The sequence below is a fragment of the Alligator mississippiensis genome, chromosome 1 (assembly GCF_030867095.1).
Source record: "Alligator mississippiensis isolate rAllMis1 chromosome 1, rAllMis1, whole genome shotgun sequence".
Classification (NCBI taxonomy): Eukaryota; Metazoa; Chordata; order Crocodylia; family Alligatoridae; genus Alligator; species Alligator mississippiensis.
Genome location: NC_081824.1, coordinates 140,162,547 through 140,189,226, shown reverse-complemented (window position 1 = coordinate 140,189,226; position 26,680 = coordinate 140,162,547). Strand labels below are relative to the sequence as shown.

Below are 26,680 nucleotides of genomic sequence, written 5' to 3'. Positions count from 1 at the left end.
CATGGCAGCCACAATCTCCCAACCTTGGGGGATGTGAAACCCACGGGGCTGGGGGATTCCAGCAGCCATGATTCCCCAGTCTCAGGAGTTTGTGGGGTTTCCCCATGACTGGGAGCTCCTCAAATGCATACGCAGAGGGACCCTTAAAGAGCAATATCAATACAAGATCAAGTGGCTATAAACTGGTCATGAACAAATTTAAATGGGAAATTAGAATAAGGTTCTAAAGATCAAAGGAATAAAGCTTTGGAATTGTCTTCTTAACAAAGCAGCTGGGACAAGTGATGTACATTTCAAAATGGAGCCCAAAAAGTTATGGAAGGCACAGTATGATAGGGTTCTAGGAGCAATAATCAGAACAGATATATGCAGTTCCAGAAATTTGGTATCCACATGATGACCAGGAAGCCTTTTTTTTCAATGAATGCTTTATTTGGCTTCTAGGCTGGTTCCTCCCTTCTCTTCCTTTCTTCTGAAACACTGAATGTTGACCAAAGCATAATTTAAGCTGGAGTGTGCTGGTGCTGCTACCAGTACTTAGAAATCTCTTTAGTACTTGGCTCAAGTACTCTCTCAAGCACTTAGAATCAAGCCAATTGCCAAATTTCAAGACTTTTTTTTTTTTTTTAATCTGTACTCAGTAACATGGAAAATGGTTCTCTTCAGCATCATCTAAGCATATTCTAACTTAACATATTCACTACCACCACACTGCCTGGGCACTGGGAGCTCTCATAGGACCAAGCCACAGGGGCAGCTGTGATGCTCCCTGGTGACCATGCAGCTCCTGCCCAGCTCAGTCTCTACTGTAGCGCTCTCTTAATTGCTCACCCACCATGCCATGGTCTCACTGAGGATTAAATAAGCGAGGCTGCCCACACTCTGTACTGCAGAGTGAGCCTGAGTCCATACAAATCATTACTGGGTCCCTTCTGTACCCCAGTAATCTCAGTTCAGCCCACAATCTTAATAGGTCCTCTCAGCTTGTCCAAGCCTCTGCAGAGCACCTGAAGCCTTAAGTGTTCATTGTGTGGCTCCATCCTTCCCTGCAACACATCCCATGCCTTACCCATGCTATCACTTACTGATGCCACCTGATATTCATTCCACTCAGCCCTTCTCTGGGCTCCTGAACACTCTCCCCACTCTCCAGGCTCTTGAATCCTCTGGGCACTTGTATAGCCCATCTCTGGACTCCTGGACCTCATGGCTGTCCACATAGCCCCTCTTTGGGCACTGGACCATGTGGTTGCCTATGCAGACCCTCTCTGACTCCACTGAAACCTGTGGTCCCCTCTCCACCTGTTTCTCTCCAGATTCATGGACCCTCAGCCTTCACAAAAAAAAATTAAGCTACAGCGAGATACCTACTAAATATTATTTGTATAAGGAAGGGGACAAGCTAAAATACGGGATAGCAAAAGACAGAGAACTGTGATGGCTCTGAATAAATTCACGTCAGTAGGGTCCGATGAACTTCATTCCAGGGTACAGAAGGAACTGGCAGAGGAGATTTCAGAGCCCTTGGCAAAGATCTTCATAAAGTCATGGGAATGAGGGGTGGGGGGGGTACCAGAGGGCTGGAAATAGGCCAGCATACTGCTCCTCTTTAACAAAGACAAAGATGATCATCCAGGGAACTATAGACCAGTTAGCTTTCCTCAATATCTGGAACAAGTCCTAAGGAAATCCATTTGCAAGAATCTAGAGGAAGAAAGGCTGATTACAAGCTGCCACCATGGATTTACTAAGAACAAATCATGTCAAACAAACTTGATCTCCTTCTTTGACAAAGTAACTATTTGAGTGGATGAAGCAAATGCTGTGGATATAGTGTATTTAGACTTCAGTAAGGCATTTGACAAGGTTCCACATGACCTTCTCAGAAACAAAGTGAAGAAATGTGAGCTTGACAAAATTACTATCAGGTGGATAGACAACTGGTTCAATAGCCATAAGCAAAGGGTAGGGGGTTTCAAGCAGAGTCCCACACAGGTCTGTCCTGGGCCCAGTGTTCTTTACCATGTTTATTCATGATTTGGATGCTGGCATAGAAAACTTCTTGAAAAAGTTTGCAAACAACACAACACTGGGAAGGACAATGAATTCACTGGAGGACAGGAGCACAATTCAGAAGGATCTCAACAGATTGGAAAGCTGGGTTGGAGCTAACACAATGAAGTTCAGTGCTGACAAATGCAAGGTGCTGCACCTCAGGAGGAATAATAAAAAATACAAATACAAAATGGGAGAGGTGGCTGGATGGCAGCACTACAGGGAAGGATCTTCGAGTCTTGGTAGATCACAGATTTAATATGAGTCTCCAGCATGATGCAGTTGCAGAAAAGGTGAATGTGGTTTTGGGATGCATCAATAGAAGCAATTAGTGCCTCTCTACTTGGCAATGGTAAGGCCTCATCTACAGTACTGTATGCAGTTTTGGGCTCCACATTTCAAAAGTCAGAGAGGGTGCAATCAGGTGATTAAAAATGATAAAGGGCTTAGAAGGCAAGTCATGAGACAAGAGGTTGAAGGATTTAACCATGTTTAGCTTGTGGAAAAGGCACATAAGGCAGGTGTGACAGGCTCATGACTGACAGAGTTGTCAATGGGCCACAGGTTTGTCCCACCCCTTGAGTCATATATCGCACCTAGGCCTATTTACCTGGCATGACTTTGTTGTTTCCCCTGGGTAAACCTTCACTTGCTTGGAGGTGGTCATCAGTGGTTCCCTGAGGGTCCAGGTATGACTGTATTGGTGTGACTTCTGTGGGGCTCCTGCTCCTCTACACCCCACACCTTTCCACTTGGATGTTGTAATCAGCCCTGGTGATGCCTCAGCATGATGACATGGCCTTCTCTTCTATGCTAGGTGTCCAGCAAGAACTGAGACAACAAGGATCCTGTGGCTGCCTTTTATCTTCAAAATCACAACTAAACAGGTAATGTAACTTAAATGTCTGACTGGGTATCCAGGCCAGGCAACGATGCCTCTATGCTGAGTGATCCCTTTCTTGGGTGTGGGTTGGTTTGGTGTCTGGTGCACCCCTCACTCACCCACTGTCTGGCCCCTATGCTTCCTGGCAGGTTGTCCTTCTCGCACATGTTCTTTCCAGCCTAGCACTAGGCAAGGTATGGCATCATCTCATGATGGGCACCACGGCTCCTGAGCAGGGCTTGCTTTCCCACTAGCCTCCTGCTGGGGTGCTCCAAGCCCGCAGGCATACTGCTGGGCATGCAGTGTTGGGAAGCCTCCTTGCTGGGGTTCTTTGCCTGTTTTTCCCTTCAGACCCCCTTGAGATGCCCTCTCCCAACCCCACTAGACTTGGGTCCTTCTGTGTGGAGTTCTCTGTGCCTGTCTGGGTCCTGCTGCATCCAAGGTGAGGCGCTCACCAATTCCATCAAGAGGGAGTGTGTCCAGCTGGGTCCCCAATGATCTGGCAGTGGAGATAGTGTCTGGTGCTTCCCTGGGCATTCTGGCCTTGGTTGGAGCAGCCAGATTCCTTCTGGTGGTAAAAGGAATGTTCAGTTTTTCCCTGGACATTTCAGCAGTGGGACAAGCATTCAGCACTTCTCTGGGTGTGCTGGCCTTTGGGAAAGTAGCCAGATCCCTTCTGACAGTGGGGAAAGTGTCTGGATCCCTTTTGGTGCATTGTTCCAGTGCATGCTCCCACTACCTCCATCTTCAGGGCTCCTCTTGGTTGTTCCTAAAGAACTTAATGCTCACAGCACAAGGGAAGTCCACAGGAAATGCAGTCAGAGGGCTGGGAAGCCCCCTTGACTCAACAGGGAACTTCTGGGTATCCTGAAACTTAAAAGACAAGCCTATAGCAGACGGAAAACTGGGAGCATCACCAAGGAGGACTACTTAGCACTAGCCCATACCTGTAGGGAGCGGTCCAGAAAAGCCAAAGCAGTAACCAAACTCAGGCTAGGCACCGGAATCAAGGATAACAAAAAGCCATTCTTCAGATATGTTGGAAGTTGGAGAAAGAACAAAAGCAATGTTTGCCTACTGAAAGATCAAATGGGGCAACTGACGTCTGATGCCCAAGAAAAGGCTAATCTCTTGAACGATTACTTTGCATCAATTTTCTACCCGCCCAAGGGGGTCACGCTGTCAGACAGGATACAAAGCATCCAGGGCTCGGGAGATGGGCCCACAATTGATGTAGATAAAGTGAGATAATACCTCGAGGGGCTTGATATCCAGAAGTCTGCAGGGACGGACTACAACTGAGAGCCTTAAAAGAGCTGGTGGACCTCATAGTATGCCCTATGGCCAAGATATTTGAAAGCTCATGGCGCTTGGGTGATGTACTGGAAGACTAGAAAAGAGCCAACGTGGTCCCTTCAAGAAAGGGAGGAAGGAACATCCAGAGAATTACAGACCTATCAGTCTGACATCCATCCCTGGAAAGGTCTTGGAGAAAATTATCAAGGGATCCATCTGCAACAGGCTAACGGAAGGCAATCTACTGAATGCCAGCCAACATGGTTTTATTACTGGAAGGTCTTGCCTGACCAACCTCATCTCCTTCTATGACCAGGTGATACATTGCCTAGACAAGGGAGACAAGGTTGATGTCATTTATTTGGATTTCACAAAGGCCTTTAACTTGGTCTCCCATGATGTCCTCATGACCAAGCTGGGGAACTGTGGCCTTGACCATCCCCCAGTCTGATGGCTGGGGAACTGGCTCTGGGGTCAGACTCAAAGAGTACTAGTTGATGGGAACAAATCAGTGTGGCTCAAGGTTACCAGTGGAATCCCCCAGGGCTCAGTGTTCGTGCCAGTACTCTTCAATATCTTCATTAATGATCTAGATTTGAGCATCAGGTGTGGATTGGCAAAGTTCACGGACGAAACTAAATTATGGGAGAAGGTGGTCACGCTGGAGGACAGGCTGGGGATACAGCACCTGCTCTGGACTCATTCAGAAGGCATTTGGACATTTATCTTGCTGGGATCATTTGGTCCCTGCAGACTTCCTGCCTCTGGCAGGGCAGCTGGACACAATGATCTCATGAAGTCCCTTCCAGCCCCTAATGTCTATGAAATCTAATGCCTATGAAAACTTAGCCCATTGCCCCCAGGCCCTGGGCCAATCAGCAGGGCTCTTTAAGTTGGCACAGCATCAGATATCTTGACTGCAGCCTGGCCACCTGAGCTGTGGTGCCGAGGTGAGTCAGGTGGAGGCCTGTTACAAAGGTACATGAAAGGAGTCTTCAGTACTTAAAGGGCTGCCATAAAGAAGAGGGAAAGCATTTTTTCTCTCTGGCTGCAGAGAGTAGGACATAGAACAATGGCTTGAAGTTGCAGCAAAGTGGGTTTAGAGCAGATATCAGTAAAAGCTTCTTCAGTGTTAGAACAGTGAGGCAGAGGAAGAGATTGCCTAGGGAAGTTGTAGACGCTCCATCACTGGAGGTGTTCAAGAGGAGGGTGACAGCTACTGGTCTAGGATGATCTAGGCATAACTATGCCTATGTTCTGCATTAGGTATTTCCCATGCTTCTGGACATTGCTAGTTGCCAAAAGGGGCCCAAATGAAAATCCCCTCCCTGCCCCCTGCTAATACATGCGTCAGATTTTTTTAAGCCTTCCTCAGAGGCACTGAGTGTTGAAATCCCCAGCCTCAGCTGTAATCAAGTGGGGTATACCAGTGCTCTTGCTCAAGCCCAGAGGTTTCTGGCTAGAGAGTCTTTTCCCTTTGCTCAAGGTCAGACTGGATGCCATGTTTAGCCCTCTTCCTGCACTTTTTTGAGCATAAATTAACAACCTTTGCAACAGTAGGACGTTGGCCATTGAAGTCCCCTCCTTTACTTATGAAAGAGAGGTGGAAAGACAAAGATGCCCCCAGTGCCTAGACACTGCAGTGGTAGTAAATATGTTAGGTTAAAATATGCTTAGCTTAGGGTGTTGTATCTTGTGTTGTGTTAGGGTTGTCTATGTAGCTTTGCGGAGATTAAACAATGGATTTGTCTGGGTGGATAGGGATGGTTCTGCCTCAGGGACACTAGATGACCTCTCAAGGTCTCTTCAAGCCGTACTTCGTCTTTATGATTCTATGTCTTCCTCCTATTCTAATAATACCATATATGTAAAAAAAACAACCCAAAAGACAAATATACCCCTAAATATTGTATGCACAGACTGGTATGTTTATCCTTTTAATTCATGTTGTTTTCATTACTTAACCAAATCCTGATTGCCATGTAAAAAGTACTCTGTTAAGACTCTACTATGCCTCCAGGATTGCAACTACTCTAACGGGCAATTCCTTTAACACATCAGAAACTATAAACTTGCTATTTATAATAGCTGCAAATTCCAGTGTAACCAGCAGAGTCAGAATGTGACTAAGAAACTCAAGATCTCTACACAGCAGCCCCTCAGCATATTATGCCCCCATGCTGGACCTTTCATGACAAAGTACTTTATCTTGTCTGACATGTATTTTACCTAAGAAATGCAGTTAGCAGAGGACAGTAAATTTTCTAGCAAAAATAATGCAAGTATACTATCAAAATGGAAACCCAAGGCAAACTGCTTATATGAATCAAATTTATCAAGGATTCCACTACTGCTGGGAGGTACCACTCAATTTTTCATACCATGTTTGCCATTATATGTCTCAAAAAGTATCTGGCATTTTCTCTAGTACAAAATGATGCTGTTGTTTTCTGGCTTTATCTTTACTGACATTTTATAAAGGTAACAGAAGTTTGCATCCAAATTAAAACGTAGAGTGGATAAAAGACATGAAACTATTTTTAAAGGCCTTCTCAATGTTACCATTTAGTGCACTGATTCTGCCTATCAATAAATTAAAAAAACAAACCTTTTTGACAAAATTTTCAAGTGATATAAATACATCTCCTCAAATATTCAAGTATCTTAAAGGTCTTGCAAGTATACTTTCACCTTTAACTCCAGATGTCATGATAATAATAATATATTTTCTACTCAATTAATACTTCCTCTTATCTGGCTTGCAAAGTGACAAACATTTCGGCCCAATTCAGGAGAGCAATTAAATATGTGTCAACTTTAAATATAGGGCTTTTCTCATGAACATCAGAGATATTGGGCCAGCCATAAAACACAACTTGGACAGATCCAGAGTGATAAATTAGGTACCTAAAGGGAAATAAAACATAATTCAGACACTTACCTTATAAAAGAAGCACTCTGGAATACTGTTCTAGCAGCCATAAAACTAATTAGGCACATAGAACAATTTGTTACCTACATCTTGGATTACAGATGTGCCAAAACTTGGATTTCTATGCAGAAGTACTTTGGTCTGAGCAACCAGCATTTAGCTCCCACCAAAACTTCTTTGAAAGCCAGGTAAGAGGAAGACCAGTGCCTAAATTCTACCTCAGTCCCTGGAGGGGCCCAGAGACAGGTGTGCTCAGATACACCTACTGCAGAACCGGTAGTGAGTTTGTTCTGAAGTATATCATGCATTGTCATCTTTACTCAAAGACAATGGTGGTGGTAGTAGCATACAGACTCATCGTTAGGGTATTCTCCTGAGAGGTAGGATATCCTCAGACAAAGGAAAAAATTGAACCTAGCTTTGCTACTTGTTGTGTAGCTATTGTGTACACACACACAGAGGATCCAGAGCCCAAAATCCTGTGTTCAACCCTCTCCTGAAACACCACAGGGACAGCACTGACTATATATATATATATATATATATATATGTATCTTCTATCTATATAAAATCAGTGCTATCCCTGTGGTGTTTTAGGAGAGGGTTGAACAGAGGATTTGGGGCTCTGGATCCTGCATAAGGTACCTGAGGGTTTGGTTTGACGAACTGCTCCTGTCCTCAATGTTTTCCTATTGACCTGTCCTACACAGCTGCCAGCTAAGTGCAGTGATTTTAGTTGACTCCAAAGTCAACAGGCTGACTGCTTTGGACCCTATTCTTTGGCACCTAATTCTCCCTAAACATTATGTGGGGAAGCCAAATGTCTAAAATCAGGGTTCTGGATTTGACTCCAGAGACCAAGATCCAGTGCTCTTGCTTAAACCCAGAGGTTTCTGGCTAGAGGGTCTTTTTCCTTTGCTCAAGGTCAGACTGGATGCCATGTTTAGTCCTCTTCCTGCACTTTTTTGAAAAGTTAAGCACTGAAGCACTTAAGTCCTTTATTGAATCACACAACCAAGATTACTTAAATTATTAAATGCTTTGTTCAACTACCTCAGACGACTTATCCCTTTTCTAGATCCTCAAACCCTTACATAGTTTCAAAATCATAAAAACTGTAATATCTCTCTCATATATACATGTGATCTTAAATAATTTAAAATGTGATTTTTAATTCATAAATGTATTTGACTAAGATTTTTACGATGCTACTTTGATAACAATTTGTACCTTACTACATATCAACGTAATAAAATATAGCAACATTTGAAACTTTAAACTGAAGAAAGCAGAAAATTCAGCATCAAAGTTCAAATTACAATATTAGCATGCTGTGCACAGACCTTTTATTATTTAATTGCAATTATAATTAGCATAATAATTATTATAATTGTTATTATTAGTAGCAACTTTGTAGTTTCTGATGTGTAAAATAAATTTTATTTGCTCCTTAAAGTCACTCTGCTTCTCAATTCTTCCACCGCTTCACCTGGAATAAACAGAGAGAGAGAGGCAGCAAAGGTGACTTTGTCACATTGTTCTCCATGTATTCAGGAGTCATTTGGCTGTTGTCAATTAATGGAGCTTCAGGACTGCTCTAAATTATATTCTGATTTCCTTAGTCTCCTATGGGTTCTGAGAAGCAGAAGGACAATCTATGCCCTCTGGCAGATGTTAATATATTTGTGCAATTGGGATTAGAGGAATGTATACCTAAACCCAAAAATCATGCTCTCTGACAAGCATGCCTGCCATACCAGGATGCACAATTTTTTAAATCGGGCATAAAATTCCTCTGATCCAAATCGCACAATTCCTGCAACTGCTGGTGCAGAGGGGCCAGTACTGGGACTTGATCCCTGATGAAGGCTCCCCGCCCACCACTGAAGTCATTCTTAAACTTGGAGTCTCGTTAGTATGTTTTTGGTTTTGGAACATGCCTTTGCATGTGAGTAGACAGGGCATGATTCTTTTCTCTTGTGCCAGGACCTACCACTGCGGTAATATAGCTAAACCCATTAAAGTCAGGGAAAGTTTTTCCATTGACTTCATGTGATAGCCATTATTCTCTACACATTCTTGACTAATGTAACAGTGACTACTGCAGCTGTATCAAATAGACTACAGAATAACAACAGCACCTCTTAATAGTGACTAGCAAAAAGAACCATCAAAACTCCATCAACTTCAGGAACAGGTGCTAAAAACCCCTTTTTAAAAATGTTAAATTATTATTCAGAATATTTTTATCTGAAAACTGCAACATATGTTCTTTGTTTCTGCAGCAGATACAATGTTGCACCAATTACTAATTCCCACTCCAATGTACCAATCTAACATATACTGTTGTTGGTGTAAACAGAACCAACCTGAAACACATCTTATTATTATGGTTATAAAAAGATCAGCTCTCTCTCACTTCTATCCAAAATTAAGGACCATTAAAAAAAATCCTAACACCTTTTGAAACAGGACCTTTAAACAGTATACATTTTTGTTGGAAATACAGTATGAATCTAAGTTCTGGTCAAAGACATTATAATCATTAAATAATTGGGGGGGGGTTTCTGACAAGAACAAAAGAATCCCTCTGGTTGTCACCTACAGCCCTCAGCTCAACCATCTTGGATACATGGGGCGCTTGTACACGTGACAATGTTACCATATATCTGTGATGAAAAATTATCTTTGCGTGGCTTAATGGTGTCACACTTTACAAGTATGCGAGTTTTGGGGGTTTTAAATGAATTTGCATCATCACAAACTAATCTGCATTCCCACGTAGTTTAGTTTGCAACATTGCAACCTGGAATGCTGCAGCCATTAATCTGTCAGCTCGCCTCTTGGCTGCAGGACAGGCAGGCAGGCTCTACTGAAAAAAATTATTAGGCCCTCACCACTTCTGCCTTTAGCAGGTGCCTATGGCCACCAGGACACCTGGAACCACAAGGGAATGGGCTGGCTTGCCCCTGGGGCAGCGCAGGAAACTGGCAGGAGGGCGGCTGGATGTGCTGGAGGCCAGAGTAGGTAGCGGGGATGGTGCATGAGGCACTGGAAGCCCAGGTGAGCTCAGGGAAGAGCTGGATTGGGTGCCTGTGAGCTGGGGCAGCACCTGGCCTGCTAGCAGCCCACCTGGCCAACCCCAAGGCGGGGCATTGCTGTGAAGGGAAGGACCAGGGCCCTCCACAGATCAGGGATGGCTCGGCCCACTACAGGACCTCACTTTCGGTCCCCCAGCTAATGACTCAGGAGCCGCTTTTGTCTTGCTGCCTGGGTTCCATCCCATCAGCCAGAGCTGGCAAGTGCTTGTAAAGCATGCCAGTGATGGAGGCAGGATTTCCCCCGTAATTGGCCGTACTACCCATGTCGGCTCACCTCTCTTCTGCGGCATCCCTGTCACTTCAGGTAAGTTCTTAGTAGTTCTCTTCTGACTGCCACATCCATCCACAGCATCTGATGAAGAAAGCTGTTGTCTATGAAAGCTTATGTCTCTGAACCAATTAGTCTCTGATGAGAGTACACACATACTAAGTCAACTTAAAATAAGGTGACTTAACTAAGTTGACTTAAGTTAAGCCACACCACAACATACACAGATACAGCTCCTTGACATGGAGGCAGCCATTTAGGGTCAGACATAAGTGCATCTCCCCGCTATAACTCAGAACGTGTTCTACAAAGTTACAACATTACCCCAGACCAAACAGAAAAAATTTGGCCTGGTTCCAGTGGGGAGGGGAATCTAGCTGATGGCTGGGAGCCTACAGGCAGGTTCCCTTAGCAATGACCATGGCTCTCTGCCAGTACTCACTGTTTTTAGAATGGGAGGAAGGAAAGGCAGCAGAAGGAGCTGACTTTTTTTCATGTTAAGGTACGTATTAAGGTCCTATAATACATTCTTTTAACAAGCTTGGAAAATTTCCATTTATTATTTTCTAAACTTGAAGTAAACTGGAGAAGGAGCTCATAACACATTAAGAATGTAAACAAACTAAATATAAATATTCTTTATATCTAAAAATGTAACTAAACTAAAAAGAAAAAATCTTTGCCTCTCACACTGAAAGTATATATGCTCACTTCAATCACAAAACATCATTTAACCTTTTCACCACTTTGTGGTTTTAAAAATAAAATCAAGCAAAACAATAACAGAAAGATGACTGGAGTCACTTAACTCAGATCTAGATCCCAGAAAAAAAAAAGTTGATTAAAGTCTCTGTCAAAAGTCAATAACTTTTGAAATAATAACATTTTGATGGCTCAACAGATCTAATGATTTGTTTTTGGCTTACTAGGGGATCACAAGCTGTATCAGAGATTATTAAGAGGTCAGGCTGTCAATTATTCGTGGTTAACACACGTGATTAACATGTTAATTTGTGTTTGTGTAAATTTTTTTAACATGTTAATCACACGTGGTTTTGGAGCCCATACCCAGGCTCTGCTCCACCGCCATCACCGCTGCCTCTGGGCCACCCAGCAGGGTAGCAGTGGCAGTGCAGAGGACTGCAGGGTGCTGGCTTCAGGCTGCTGCAGTGGGGGGGAGGGGTGTGCACAGACACAGCCACAGACAATCAGCTGCAGCCTGCATGCAGCCAGGAATGCAGCCCAGCGGTATGTAAAGCACTGCCCAGCAGGTAAATCTGTTGGGGAGAAGGGGCATGGGGGCAGATCAAGGTCCCCATGATGAGGGAGTGGGGCAGGGGCTGGGGTGGGTTGTGGGATGGAGCCATGCACAGCTCATTCCGGGGTGCAGGGGGCGTGTGACACCTGCCTGGGGGAGGCACGGAGGGCACATGAGCCCTGGATTTGTGTGTGGGGCATAGGTGGACTGTGGGCTGAGAGCTGGGGCTCTCTGTGCTCTGCTTTGCCCTGGGAGCCGCAGGCTGACCATGCTGTGCATCCCCTGCCTGCCTGGTGGCATGAGGCACAGAATGGTGTCACGCAGCTCCTGGGGCAAAAGCAGCTGGGCACAGAGCCCCAAGCCCACAGCCTGTGTCTGCCCTGTGCACAAACCTGGGGGGCATGTGCCCCCACCATGCCTCCTTCAGGGATACACATAGTGGCGGGAGCCATGCCCCACCACACCTGGACAAGCCGCCCATGGCTCCATCCCATGACCCACCCTGGCCCCGGGGCCCCTTTCACTCCAGCCCTTGCCCCACTCCTGTACTGTGGGGGCCTCAATCTGTCCCCCCATCCCTGTCTTCTTCTCCACAGTCTTATCTGCTGGGCGGTGTCTGTGTGTGTGTCTGTGTCTCTGTGTGTCTGACCCTCACTCCCAAGCCACAGCCCCGCCAGCCCTGCTGCTTCTTTCACTCCTGACCCACAGTACCCTGCATCCTGTCAGGGCATGCAGGAACCCCCACCCCGGGATCCAAACCCCACACACACACCCACAGTCCCCCACACCTTCACAAATTCCCACACATGCCCCACACTCACCCCCCAACCATACAAAGTACCCGCATAATTTTGCATAATTTGAGATTTCCTGCACGTAAGTTTGAGTTTTTAGCAGTGCAATTAAAATCGCAATTAATTGTGAGTAATTTTTAATAATTTGACAGCACTACTTGGAAGTAGTTGTCGAAGAGGGATTTTTAATCTTCCATGGATCCAAGTGAGCAACACTGCATTAAAAAAATACTGACTGCTGAAATGATATTTTTTCCTAAGTATATAGGTAAGTTGTGGAAACCTTTCATTTCACTTCTAGTTTCTGAGCCATTAGGATTGTACTGAGCCTATATTTTGAAGACATTTTTTGAATCAACTTAATTTGTTTAATAATTGCTGAAATGCTCTTACAATTTCTTGCAGTTCCAGGTACTGGGATGCAATCAAAGACAAGGCTCACATTAAAATCACAAGATTTTGCAACATGAAAATAAGAGACTGCTTCTATGTATGTTGTAGTAGGCTTGGAGTGTTGTAGCCACAAGGGTCCAGGAAATATGTGAGAAGCAAGGTTACCCTTATTTCTATATATGTTAACATCAAAAACTCCTAGTATAGCATTTGCCTGTCTCTCTCTGGGGATGTTCTTAAGCTTTGAAAATTTGCAAGGTGGGAGAAATGAATATAGTGCAGGATCAAAAGAAGCGTGTTAAAGTATAATTCCTCTTCTGACCAGCTCCTGATGTTTCATGAAACTCCTTGAATGGACATCTCCCCCCATTTTTCCTTTGCACCTACTGCTGATCCTCAAGCACTATGTACCCCTAAGTGGAGGGGTACAATTAGTGCATGTGAATAAACTCCAGAGCTTATTGCTCTGGAGTTTTTTGATCCTGGGCACACCACTTGAATGTGCACCCAGGAGGAGTTAACTATGGAACAAGCAGCCCCAGAATTTATTAATGCACAGCATGCCTAGCAGTCGGAGCGGCCCCAGCTGGCAGAAGGTCTCTGGAGGTCAGCCTACCAGTCTGGAGCTGCTCCGACTGGACTCAATTATGCTGCAGAGGGCTGGCTAGGGCATAAGGGTGCTTCAGTGTGGGAATAGCCAGCAGGCTATACTGAGGCACCCTTGTGCCCCAGCCAGCTGGGTCAGAGTCTACACACGCACTGCTATACATGAAAAAACTCTTCAGCAATGTAGTACTTGTATGTACAAGTACTACCCTGCTGCAGAGTTTATTAGTTTCCTGCACCCTAATTGCGGCACACGTGAACTGCTGCTCACCTCTGCCTTACCCTGAAGCACCACAAGGTCTCCAGTCTCCTCCATGGACTGGTTGGGGCCCCAGGTGGTGGCATGTGGCATGGGTGAGGACACCATTGGGCCTCCCATGCCGGCTCTCTGGCCCTCTGCATGACTGTCCCTGCGTTGCTGGGCCTGGACAGCTAACTGCAGCACCTAGCACAGAGGCATGCTGTGGGACTAGGAGCTGTGCAGTGAGGCGCACACAGCACCTGCAGGGTCCAGGCAGGCTGCTGGGGTTGACTATGGGCAGTTGGAGCTGGCCCTGGTGGCCAGGAGCTGCCTGCAGCTGGCCCAGGTGCTGGCAGGCCTGGCAGCCTCCTGCAGCCCTGGATGGCACAGCCCTGGCAGCCATGTGGCACTGCAGTGGCCAACAGTTGCCCCAGACTCTGTGCTCTTGTGCCCCAGGACTCAAAATGCCAGCAGGCTTTTAAGGGGCATGTGGCTGAGCCCTTAGATGCAGTCTTTTTCAGATAAATATACTAGCATTTGTTGTTCTTAGCCGTGCGGAGTATTTTCTCAGGTGGTATCTGGTTGCTGTTGCTTTTGATATACAGCCTGCTGGAGCGTGTTTGTTCTAGAAGGCCAATGCTAGCAAGCCATCTTCTAGATCCTGAAGGCAATGCAGAAAGTAGAACTTGGATATGCGTTCAGCAGCAAAAGCTTAGAAAGGTTTATTGTCACCAGATAGCACACCAGTTGGTCTGATTAACAGTCAGTCCAACTTGGTAAAGCTTGTCCTTGATGGGTAGAAACACCATGTGTTATTCATGCTCCCCTATGTCTCTGAGGGACAGGTCTCTGAACCACTGTATTTATACTTGCATGGTCCCCCCGCCCTCCTCCGTCTCATGCCAATTCTTATTTCTCTCCCTGTTAAGATGTTCATCTCTACTTGTTTTGCTTGCCAAATTTATGCACCTGCACTTGTTATCTTTGTCTCATCAGTAAGTTCTAACTTTTACAAGTGTCCTCCAGTTTTTTAGCTGATTTTTTCCCCCTTCAGTGTATTTTTGCTTATTAGTGCATTTTAATTGTTTTCTTTCTTACTGGGTCATACAGCAGTCAGGAGGCCCCTTTCTCCCATACTGCTTTTTGGTACCGTATCTTAATATAGCTTAACTTAACATAACTATGGCCTAGTTATGCAACTGGAATTCCTACAGCATTATAAACTGAAAGGATGATCATTAATAGTTCTTAAGTCTTCTATTTGTACTTGGGGAGGGACAATTGCAAATTTTGATCTCAGTTTTCATTTCCCCTGCCTCTTCTAGATAAAAGGCATTGATTTGATTTTTTTCTGCAGGTCCCATTGAAGCAAAGCAGTTAAGCACACACTTTTAAATACTTTGCGAAAGTGCAGTCCTATCTCCCTATTGTTCTTTCCTTGTTGGTTTCCAGATCAGTGAATAGTGTCATCTATATAAAAATATTTGCAGTTACACAGGTTGGATAGTAACGCATGTGGAATATCAAATCCCATCAGCTTCAGAACATTAAACCACCACTAAGTTAGCAGTGGAGCTAGGAAGAAATTTCTTGTATAAACTGTCCATTGCAAGAAGGTTCTCTTTAGCATATAGTAATGACTACTGTCATAAGGGCAGGAGTAGATTGGTTAAGGTACTTGCAATGTCTCCAGGGGCATGAATGTAAACCTCATTCTAGACTCGTATTAAAGGCCATTCTACTCAGACATAAATGGATGCCTGACCATTCAGACAAGGAAGACAAAGGTGACCAGATGCATTGTGAAACACAACATGCCACACCACAACACTGTGGGACACTGAATACACAAACTGGCATGCCTTTAACCTAGTGTTTCTCAAGCATGGTGCCACAGCACTCTAGGGTACCCTTAAGTCCTTTCAAGAATGCTGCAGGGTGTCATACAATATCAGCACTGTTCGGTGTGCAAACATGATTCACAAGATCAAACCAGAGATTTCAAATAGGAATCCACAGTGTTAAAAACATGCTGACCTGTTAAGTCCTTCTGCATTCCTTGCAACAAAACAATTGCTGTATTATTTTTCTACGGTCAAAAAACAAATGGAAACCCAGAGCGGGCATTTTGCAATGGGGTGCCTTGCAACTAAAAAGGGTAACTAGACTTGGGTGGACCTTCAACCTTTTTAATTACTACTATCTTAATGATAGTATATAAACTCTGTAGGCACCTACTTCAGAATTCTCTAAATGCATACTGTCCTGTCTCTGCACATGCCAGAAGGGTCACATATTTAACAGTTGGTGTCCAGGAAGAAGGCAATCCTCTGCCTAAATCCCCTAAGAGTCCCTATGTGATTGTCATGCTGAGCCATGGGCAGCCAGATCTGGTAGTCACCCAGGGTTAGGAGAAGCAGCCAAGATCTGAGGAGAGTGTATAGAGTTTGAGTATAGGAAAGCTAGGAATCCAGATCTATCTAGGAAACAGAAGCAGAGATCCAGAAGGTTGAGCAGAGTGTGAGGTCAGGAAGTTAGTCAGGTCAGGTATCCAAGAGATCGGACCAGATTCAAGTCAGAAAGCCAAAGAGTCAAACTAAACTTGCAGTCCATGGACAAGCTGTGTCAGATATCTGGAAAAATCTACCAGAAAGCTAGTAGCCACACAAACCAAAGATGCAGCAACCTAAGTACAAGGTTGGACCTTTTAGCCCATGTATTTCCTCTTCCAGGTCAGGGGTTTATAATGGAAGATGTGAACGCTCAGCTGACCCTGGCTGGCCACACCAGTGGCAGTGAGTAGGTGTGTGGCAAGAGCCAGGTGGAGGGTCCTGGCCATCTGAGTCTGCCCTAGTGTGCTACTGAGGAGGTGGAAGACCAGGGTGAGTGGCTCTGACAAGGAGGTCAAAGCCATGGCCCATTTTCACAGCATGCATAACATTTCCAAGCAGGATCGGACCCTTCATGAAATACAGTTGTGACCACTTTCTTTTAAAGCAGGACAGGACAAGACTGTGCTACTCACCTTTCATATACTTTTTTACTCAAATCCAAAAATACTCTGAATTTAAGATAACTGCCCAACACTTCGTTTCTGACCCAACCACCTGCCTCACCCCTAACTACCTGCTTCCCCCAGTATGCACATGCTCCAGGCCAGCCCCTGTGGTGCCTGTACCCCTTACTGCCTTGCCCCCCCTTGCATCCCTCCTATCTGCCCCGACTGTGTCTGTTCCCTCTGCTTAGCATTCCCTGCCACTTGGCCCTGCTCCCGCCTCCCTCCCATGCCTGTGCTCCCTGATGTCTGCTACTCCTCACAGCGCCTCCATCCCAGGCACCTGTCCCTGGTCTTGCATGCCTCCTGCACTGCCTTGTCCCAGCTGCCTGCCTGTCCTGTTTAGTGCTCCCACTGTCTAGTCCCTCACCCCCACCCATCACCACTTACCTTCCCCTTGCAGCTCCAGCTCCTGTTAGAGCCCCACTCCAGCCTGGGCCAGGGAGCATGAAGCATGTGCTACCTCCTGCCTCAGCCCAGCCACACAACAGCTGCTGGGGTGGTGGCAGCTTCAGCCCTGTCCCTGGTTGAAGCTGGAGCTGCAGCTGCTGCGCCCCACCCTTGAACCTGAATCTAAGACGAGGGACTCTTTCCGCCCTCCCTAACCTACATGTTGGATGAGAAAGAAAAACTTGTCTCAGATTTGAGTAAATATGATAGTACACTAGTAGTTACTACAGCACTTGCCAGGAAGCAAGAAAACCAAGTTAAATGACCTTGCTCAGCCTGAAGGGACACAAATCTTTACCTCCTACATTGCAGGAAAGTTTCTTAATCTTTTGACTACAGAATAGGCTGTATGGAGAAGGAGGCAGCCTTCATTCCTGATGTTGAACCTGGTCTAATCACAAGCTGCTTTAATCACAAATCTTTTACATATTAGATGGGCACCCCCACCTTCTCTTTTGACTGTGTTATACAATAAAATAGGGAGCTTCTCTCAGCTTTTTTGCTATGTTTTGTTTTTGTTTATTTTGGCAAAAAATATTCACAAACCAGTTCTTGGAAAAAATGACCTGAGATTCCCAGACTCATTTGCAGGGGAATGTAGAAAATGTAGGGAATTGTACCACAACGCTATTTCACTGACTGGTGTGGCAGTGGAGTGGTTCTACCTATAAGGATGTGAGTTCAAGACTTGCTCTGAATTTAACTAAAGTTTATTTCCAGCTGCTGTCAAATGTCAGGTTTAAATGGATAAAGAATCTTTTAGACTGAGGCAAAGGTGACTGGATGTGACTGAGCCACATCACACACTAGAATGTGGTTGACTAAGCTTGGCTTAGCCACAAGGCTGATGTGCCACTTTCACCTAGGTGAACTTCTAACTCCTGGGATTTGTCTAATGATTTGATTTACTGTGCCCAACATGCATCTAATAAATCTGAAGTTCCATTTTCTCAGAAAAAATATAGAAGCTTCTAGTTGCTGCAAAGATGTAGGAACAATATCTCACTATCACTCCAACACTGTCTGGCCTTCTTTTCTGAGCCTCTCTTGCAAGGAAAAGAAATTCCTATGGTTTCCTCTACTGTCATACGTAGCTCTCCTAAGCAACAGCAGCAGCAATATAAAACTGCCAAGTTTCTTGACAATTTCCCACAGAGTTCTGAATATCAGCTGCAAAATTGATCAGAATCTTGTTAGTATCAGTTGGCTTCTGCTGATCAAAGCAATGAGTAGTTGTAAATGCAATGGTTTTGTCTGTCTGCAGACAAGGAAGACAGTACCACACTGTTTTAACATTCTGTTAAATTGTTAAGATTTGGAAGATATCTTCATATTCTGGTATCATGACAGCTAAAACCTTAAGTTATTTACGCCTACCAGGCAATGCTTCCTACTTGCTGTAAATTGAACAAATTTTTCAAGCCCTGCTAAAACTCTTCAATTTCTGGACTAAATTAAGCATCATTTATATACCCCTGGATATACAAATGCATGCAAATAGCTATGTGAATTTAATTTGTCTGGAAAGGAGAAAAGGCTTTTAAAAATTAATCCTTAAACTCACTGAAGTGGTTATAGTCTGTTGTGCACATCTATAGAATTAAAAAAGTGGTAAGATAAACCCCTCTCCTTTTTGTCTACCAAGGTCAAATATACTTACTTTTCTTTTATTAATAAAGAAAAGTTGTTTTAAAAAGACTTTACAAGAAGTGGATATATTTCAGTGTATTCAGACTCTGGGGAAATGCAGTGGGAAATAACTTTGACTTATGAGCTACTAATGATTAACAGAAGGAACAAAGTTATCATAATAGGGAGAAACAAAATGTGTTATTAATTGAAGCAGATTTTAGATGATAAAGATGCAGCATGTAGACTAAATAGAAATGTTACCTGGCATCTACAACCCACATGTCTCCTGAAGGCTAAAGGAGGATCATTTTGGGAGCTTTGCTTGGGGGGTTTTGGTAGGAAAACAGGATAGGGAGATTGTTTGGAACAGGCTACTGTGGCAGGGCACATAGGGTATCTGCCATTTCAAGAGGTCAGGTAGTTTATGAAGCTGCTGGCAGGTGTAGACCAGGGCTAATTGGTGGTTAGCTGACCCAGGGAGCCAGGTGAGACAAAGCCTGATACAGGGAGTCATCTGACTCAGGAGGAGGGCTGGGTTTACAGCAGGTATAAGCCCAGGCCCTGAGAGAATCCAGCAGTAAATTTGGAGCCTGTTGAGAAAACGCCACCTCCACAGGCAGGTTGCAGCTCCAGAAGGTCAGCTTGGAGAGTACAGAAGCAGTCTGGAGGTTTGGGGAGGAACTAAGGGGAGGAGGAGGTTCTTAGAGACCCAGGGAGGGGTCTGGAGCCCAGAGCAAGAATGAGGGTCCAGGAACTCCAGAGGAGGGATAAGTGAAGAAGATATCAGTCAGGATGCATCTGTGAGGCATGGGGCATGGTATAGGGAAGGAATGAGCCATGCAATTAGCCCATACAGCAGTGACCACAGGCACCTGGGCTTCTTGCAGACATTAAAAAAGAAAAAAAAAATGTGCTTTACTGGAAGAGGAAGCACATTACTTCAAACTGGATCTGCAGCATCTGCATAGATCAGGCATTTCAGCAGGGTTTTTTGGCACTTTTAGCTAAAGCTTTTAATTAGCTATTAAATTAAAGCCCCACTAAAGCACCCGATCTCTACAGTTGTCAGGCAAGCTGGGTCTAACTGATGTGCTGCCTCTTGTGGGCATGTGCTGGGCTCAGCATGAGAACATGGCATGTTTAAAGTACCTTTTTTTTTTTAACATCTGCAAGCAGCTCTGGTGGTCATTTGAAAGAGCAATTTGGGAAGTCCTAGGCAGCCTCTCTCATAAAAGTATATGATATTAAGACATGACGGACAACTGAAGGGTGACTGCCCAGAAAGTAAGGGCCGCATCCAGGGGCTTCACGGCCACCTCTGGAAGTTCACCCTGCCACTTCAACATCAGTGAATCTCAGACTGCTGTCAGGTTGTTTTAAGGGTGATGCAGGATGCCATGCAATATTAGCACTGTTAGGCATGCACATGATTCCCAAGATAGACCCAGTAGGCATTTATACACATGCTCTGGGAGGCGGGGGGTGGGGGTGCTTTAATTACAGCTGCTCTAATTAAAGCATCAGGAGCAACATGTGTATCAGCATCCCTACGCTGAAAAATGGCAGCAGGGACACTTTGACTAAAGCTTATCAAATGAGCTTTAGTTAAAGCACCCCCAACTGTCATTTATCAACACAGGGATGCTGATACACGTGACACTGGATTCTGCTGGAGCATGGTAGTTACCCCATTCCAGCACAGGTACTATGGATTATGATGTGCTGTAATTAGTGTGTCAGAGCAGCCTCAATGTACGTGGATAGGTGCCCAGTGATTTCAAACAGGAATCCATAGTACCTACTGAAAACACTCTGACCCGTTGTGGTCTTTCTGAGCCCCTTGTAACAAAAGACTTGCTCCATTGTTTTCCCATTGTAAAAAAAAAAAAGAGCAGAAGCTAAGAGCTATCACTTTCACAGGGGTCCCAAGGGCTAACAAGGGGTGCCTTAGGTCTAAAAAAGGTTGATAATCATTGGTTTAGATATGCTAGAGTACAATCTAATCATGTAATAAAGTGTATTATAAAAAATAAAACCTTAAAAGTGAGATCAAACCAGTGGTAGAAAGTTTAACAATTGCCAAAGTTGAGGAAATAGAGACAAGCAGGATGTGAAATCCCTCCAACTTTTTCAATATGTTGTTCTGGTACATTAAAAAGATTTATACATTTACATTCACTACGAATGACCTTAGTGAAACTAACTTGCCTACAATTAAGTGCTCATATTTGCAGGAGTGTAAGCCTACATTTTTACATAATAAGACTGCAGTCTAAAGGAGGGCTTTTGGACATTGCCATCCGACAAGTGTTTACTCCTTATATAGTCTAAAATTCTGTTATTAAGCCTCCCCAGTCCTTCAAAAAGGGGACTCAAGACTTGGTATTTCAGAATGAAGGAAACCCACAGATGGCTGAAACCTTTCTTTCTTTTCATGTTGCTTTGTTGGATCTAATCTAATACCTGCTTAAGCCAAAAGGACATCTTCTAAACAGTTGAAGCACATTGTGTGAGGCTTTACAGAATGGTAATTTATGATCAAAATATAATAATGTATTTTTTAATTAATGTTGCCAATTATCTTTTTAGAGTTAAATGTAAAAATGAAAACTAATTATGGAAAACACTTTTTTCCCCCCAAAAGCTGAATTTGTTTGATTTGACTGTAAATATTAAATCACATACATTGTGTTCTTAGTACTATATGATAATAGGTTAGTGCTAGGAGAAGCTTTGCTTTTAATTACTGTTGGCTATAAGATTATTTGGGACCTCTAGAAAGGGAAAATGTTACTTATCAGGTATTTTCTAGAACAGAACGTTTTTGTTTATATTTAAAGTAGACTTGCTTATGCTTAATTGTCAATATTTGCTGTATATAGTGAATTCCAGAGACCTGTGAGAGAAGTCTCTAGCATTTCTTTTTCTTTTCCCCAGGAAAACAAATATAAATTAAAAAAGAGAAAAAAAGAATACTGTTATATACACCTTGAACTGTACCCACAAGCAAACAAAAAGCCAGTCCAGAGATTTGAGCACAGATGTTGTGTACTTGTAATAGCTCGTTCCACTTGCAAACTGAGCAGCTGCATTCTGCACTAGCAGAAGCTTTGATTTTTATTTATTACATTTGATGGGAGCAATCAATTAACACAATTATTGCAAAAAAGCTTCATTACAAACACAGGGCCCAATTCTGGACTCTCTACTGATGGCAGCCATCCCAGGATCTTCAGTGGAAGTGCTTCTCTAGGGACTATTAATGAAAGTAAAGATTACTGGATCCACCCCTGGGTCATCTTCATCCTAAAAGCTATCAGCTGGAGAATTACATCCTTTTCAATGTACTATTCACTAGTATTGTGAGAGTTATTTTTGGAAGTTATTATTAAAAAGTGTGTTTTTCATTATCTTCATGGTTATTTAGTGATGTTCAACTGTTTCTTTCCCTCACCTTTTCCTAGGGGTTTGCTAAAAATACATTGGGTTAGCTACGTTAACTAAAAATACACACTTAGTACCATTACATTATTCACCTGAGGCTCTGAAGCATGATCTACTGTACATCTCCTGTCCCCTGTCTCTCTGGTCACCACTGGCCCTGCCCAGGCCTTGGGAGTCACCTGGGTGCCAGAGACAGATTTTTGCCATATGATTTGACATTTGTCATAATCGCGCCAAACAGCAACTTGAGAAGAAAACATTTTTGCGCCATGCTTTTGCACAGTACGATCGAGTGCATGCCCTGTGGATACCCTGGCCCTCTGATGCAATGTGAATGGCCGACAAAAAACAACATCGTGCCACAACGGCGCCGACCTGACGCATTACGAAGCTCAGGAGCAAACCCTCTGGAGGGGACATCTCCTCCTTCACATGGGCTTTTCCCAAGGCCTGGAGGCTCTATCAGTGACCGCTGACCTCCACAGAAAGACCTGCCAATCCCACACAACCCTGTGGCAAGTACAGTCCCCAACACTCTCTCAATACGTCTTTCACAGGCACATGAAACTAAACCAGCAGTGCTCAAACACCTTGGCCTACGGGCCACATCTGACCCTTTGGAAGCCCCAGTGAATGATGCCATCTCTCTCCCACTGCCCAACCTCTGGCCCCGTGGGGAGCACGGTGGCAGGAGGCAGAACCTGCCGGGCGCACCACACAGTCAGGCAGGCAGGCAACGTACCACGCTGTTCTTCATCATGGCCTTGACGGTGAAGCCGTCGCTGACCTGTGGCTTGGCTTTCTTGGCAGGCCGCAGTGGCAGCTGCTGTTGTGGGGGGAGGTGCCATGCTGGCTTCAGGGCACAGGCGCCCTGCTGCTCCACCACCATCTTGCCCCGCACCTTCCTAAAAGAAATAAAAGGAAAGTAGGGATGAGAAAGGAACCAGGGGCAAGGGTTACATTTATTGCATTTGGAATAAATCTAAGAAAATTTACATTAAATGAACAAAACAGGGATCAGAAACATGTCAGCCAGATGCAAAAAGAAGTCAGCCCTCCCCCCCCCCATGGGATGTCCCTCCCACCCCACCCCAGAATGGGATGCTTCCCCCCGCCCCACAATTGGATGCTTTCCACCCTCTCCCTGCCACCCCCACAATGGGATGTCCCTCCCCTACGCCCCACAATGGGATGCTCCCCCCGCCTCACCCCGCGGGGGCTCGCGGCAGGGGCGGCTGCGCGCGGGGTGGACGCTATAACCGAGTCAGTCGCCAGCGCGCGCGCGCTTCTAGGGACGCGTTCCGGTTGCTAGGCAACGCGTCAACAACCTGTCGGCTGGCCGCGCCCGGTCACGTGCGGCAGCCGAGGGAAAGGGGGAGGAGTAGAGGTGTCAATTTGCGTCGATCACGTGATCCCACGTGAGAACTACGCTCCCCAGCGTAGGTTGCGCCCCTCCCTTTCCCAACCGCCCGCTGAAGCAGCTACGGCACCAGCAGCGACTTCGCTGCGCAGGCGTAGTGTGACTCAGCGGCCGGCAGGGCGCAGGGCGAGGCTTTGCGCAGCGCGGCTCCTCCCCCCCCACCCCTCACTGCGCCGGGGCTATGATCGGTGAGTGAGTGAGACCCGGATGTAGCGCCCCCTTTTTTTTCCTCCCGCCCCGTCCCCAGCGGCCACCATGACGCAGCGCGCGGCGGAGCTTGTGACGTACCCCCCCCTCCGTCATGCACAGAACACGCCCCTCCACTGGCCCTCAGTGTGCCCCTCCCCCCGCAGGCCTTTGGGGCCACGTGGGCCCCTGTTTGTGCTTACCCCTGGCCCTGAGTCACGAGGGTGTCAGTCCTCGCACCCTGGCTCCCTGAAGCAGGTGGCCTGTGCCATGGTCCTTGGCCACGAGAGAGGAAGGGGTTGGCTGGGCAAGGGGAAGTGTGAGATGCCCCAGCCTTTACTTACAGCCCAAGCCAGAGGCAAAGGCCTCAGGGTTCCCAACCCTCCAGGATTTCCTTGGAGTCTCCAGGAATTAGATACAAATCTTCAGGAGACTGCTATGAGCACCCCCCACCCTGGAGATCAGTGATAGGGGTCTCATTCAAATAAATAGGAAATGTTGAGTCTGATTTATGCAGTAGTCCAGAAGGTCTTTCATATGTAGCAGTATCGTGCATTGGCCTTCCTGGCCTGAAGTCTACACACTGTAAACCGTAACTGATGCATGCAGGCATGTTTGTGCTGTGTGTCGTTATGTCATGGGATGAAACCTCTCAGAAGAGATTCAAACAGAGTTGGCAACCTTAGACGGTCCCGATATCTTTCTCTTGACCCTGGGGCCAAGTTGTGAAGGCCCAAACTTCTCCCTCATCCTTTTTTTTTTTTTTTTTAATTATTTCCGGGTTAACCTCTTCCAACCACAGTGCTGGCATGGTCTCTTCTAGTTAACTGCCTCCAGCTTTGCTGCAGTGCATCATTATAAATACTGGTGGCAGCCATTGGGGCCATCTTATCTTCCCTTGCTCTGGTGTTACCCAGGGTTCAAATTACATCAAATTTGATTCTTCCAGGGGTTTGCAAAAGCAATTGGGCTACCCACAGTGCCATATTAACGCATAGGCAAACCAGGCACATGCCTAGGGCCTTAAGTGAAGAAGGGGACCAGTTGTGCTTATTTACATATTATAATTACTGACTGAAAAAAAGTAGGGGCCCATGAATTTGTTTGCCTAGGGCCCACTAAAGGGTTAATCCAGCCCTGGCTGCTCATCACTATGCTCTAATAAAATTGGAGACTCCCCCCAGGTTATGATTTTCAAATCTTACAGGGGAGCTCTCATCTCTTATGCAGGGGACTCAGCCCTACTGAGCTCCCCAGTAATTCAAACCTTGGTGTTACCCTTCCTGGCAGCAGAACTAAAGCGGGGCAGTTGTGTGATCTGGGTAAGGTGCTGTGCTGGTCATCCTTGAGGACCCTGTTCTACATTCAAATTAAAACTGGATAGAAACCAGTTATATTGTGGTTTCCTGTTCTCAAATGCTAACTTTGTAGCTGGTTGTCTCTCTTTAAAGCAGGGTAGTTATTTTTATTGTGTGATTGTTACTTGCCGCATGTAGCTGGTCTAAATTTATTGCAGGATTAACTTGTTAATTGTATTACTTTGCATGTGTGGCCTGTCTAAATTTATGTTGGGTAATTGTGTAATATCTGTAAGTTATAGTGGGCGCCTGAGTTAGCAATGTGCAGCCTTCTGATAGCACGACCATTCAGTTGTTTCACTGGCTATAATTTCGTTTGGAAAGAAGAGACAATTTATCTTCAGTATTTCCCTTCCATCATTGTAGGGCTCCACCAAACACAAAAGCCACCTCTTCCCTTACTACGTCTCTTTCCCCCCTGCGTCTCTCTTTTAATTTCATTTTTGTAATTTGTTAATTATTCACAGACAAGACCAAAGGAGCAGAAAGTGGGATGCTAAATGAATTTAATACTAAATAAAATAAATTATTTTCCTCCACCCACAGATTTTAAATGCTTTTCTCTGCCCTTCATATTGGGTGTTTGTCCACTTTCTGAGAACTGATCAGTTTTGTGATTGTTGGACACATTGCCCAGGCAGCAACAGTAATAATCCAAGAATTCGGTAATGGAATTGACTCAAAGGATTTTGGACACTATAAACTTCATGGCTTTTACCCTTAGAAATGTTCATTCCTTTTTAACAGTAATGTTCTGGTAAAAACATGTACTGTAGTGGTATTCTTTAAAACTAAATTCTTCCCAACCCTGTCAAAAAAGCACAAGTTTGATCATGTGGTTTTCCATCTCTGAATATTCATGGAAATAAGTCTCTTCATAGCTCTATACAGTCCATACCTGGCCTTTTGTCTGCACGTAGTTTTCTGATACAGTAGAGAATATGCAAAAGTCTTGATTTCAGGGAAAATATTGTAGTATCCACATGTACTTATATCTTGATAAAATATATGAAGGGCAGGTTTCTTGTTTACAGGAATACATTTTATTTATTTTTCTCTAATTCCTGTAAAAAAAATTAGTATGTTACAATTTAAAAAGGTGTAAGTATCTCACATTTCTGAAGAAAGGCTCAGGAGTTAGTTGCTTGAGGTTGTGTTAGGGTTAATCTACCAAGTTCTTTATTGTTACTTAGTTATTTTGCATTCATAGGATATGACTTTAAAAGAATGAAAAATATAAATTGATCAGAAAAAATCTCAAAACAATTGTTATATCCCAACTGTATATTGGTTTGTAAGGCTGTGCGA

General features: G+C 44.8%; 2 protein-coding genes across 6 annotated transcripts in view; one reads left to right on the top strand and one right to left on the bottom strand.

Annotated features, from left to right (window-relative positions):
• PACRG (parkin coregulated) overlaps nucleotides 1–23,834 on the bottom strand; it is a 530,362-nt gene extending 506,528 nt beyond the window's left edge. The window contains exons 1-3 of one of the 4 annotated variants that reach the window (XM_059714750.1): nucleotides 23,737–23,834; nucleotides 23,151–23,313; nucleotides 22,501–22,587 (exon numbers count right to left, since the gene is read on the bottom strand). In XM_059714750.1, coding sequence (XP_059570733.1) covers nucleotides 22,501–22,587; nucleotides 23,151–23,297 — 234 coding nt within the window. In that variant the 5' untranslated portion in view covers nucleotides 23,298–23,313; nucleotides 23,737–23,834. The other 3 variants (XM_059714757.1, XM_059714746.1, XM_019479727.2) reach the window with 3 other exon arrangements.
• A 99-nt stretch (nucleotides 23,835–23,933) lies between these two features.
• The window catches only part of PRKN (parkin RBR E3 ubiquitin protein ligase), a 1,451,839-nt gene continuing 1,449,092 nt past the window's right edge, over nucleotides 23,934–26,680 (top strand). The window contains exon 1 of one of the 2 annotated variants that reach the window (XM_059714743.1): nucleotides 23,934–24,016. In XM_059714743.1, coding sequence (XP_059570726.1) covers nucleotides 24,010–24,016 — 7 coding nt within the window. In that variant the 5' untranslated portion in view covers nucleotides 23,934–24,009. The remainder of the gene's footprint in view (nucleotides 24,017–26,680) is intronic. The other variant, XM_019479720.2, reaches the window with a different exon arrangement.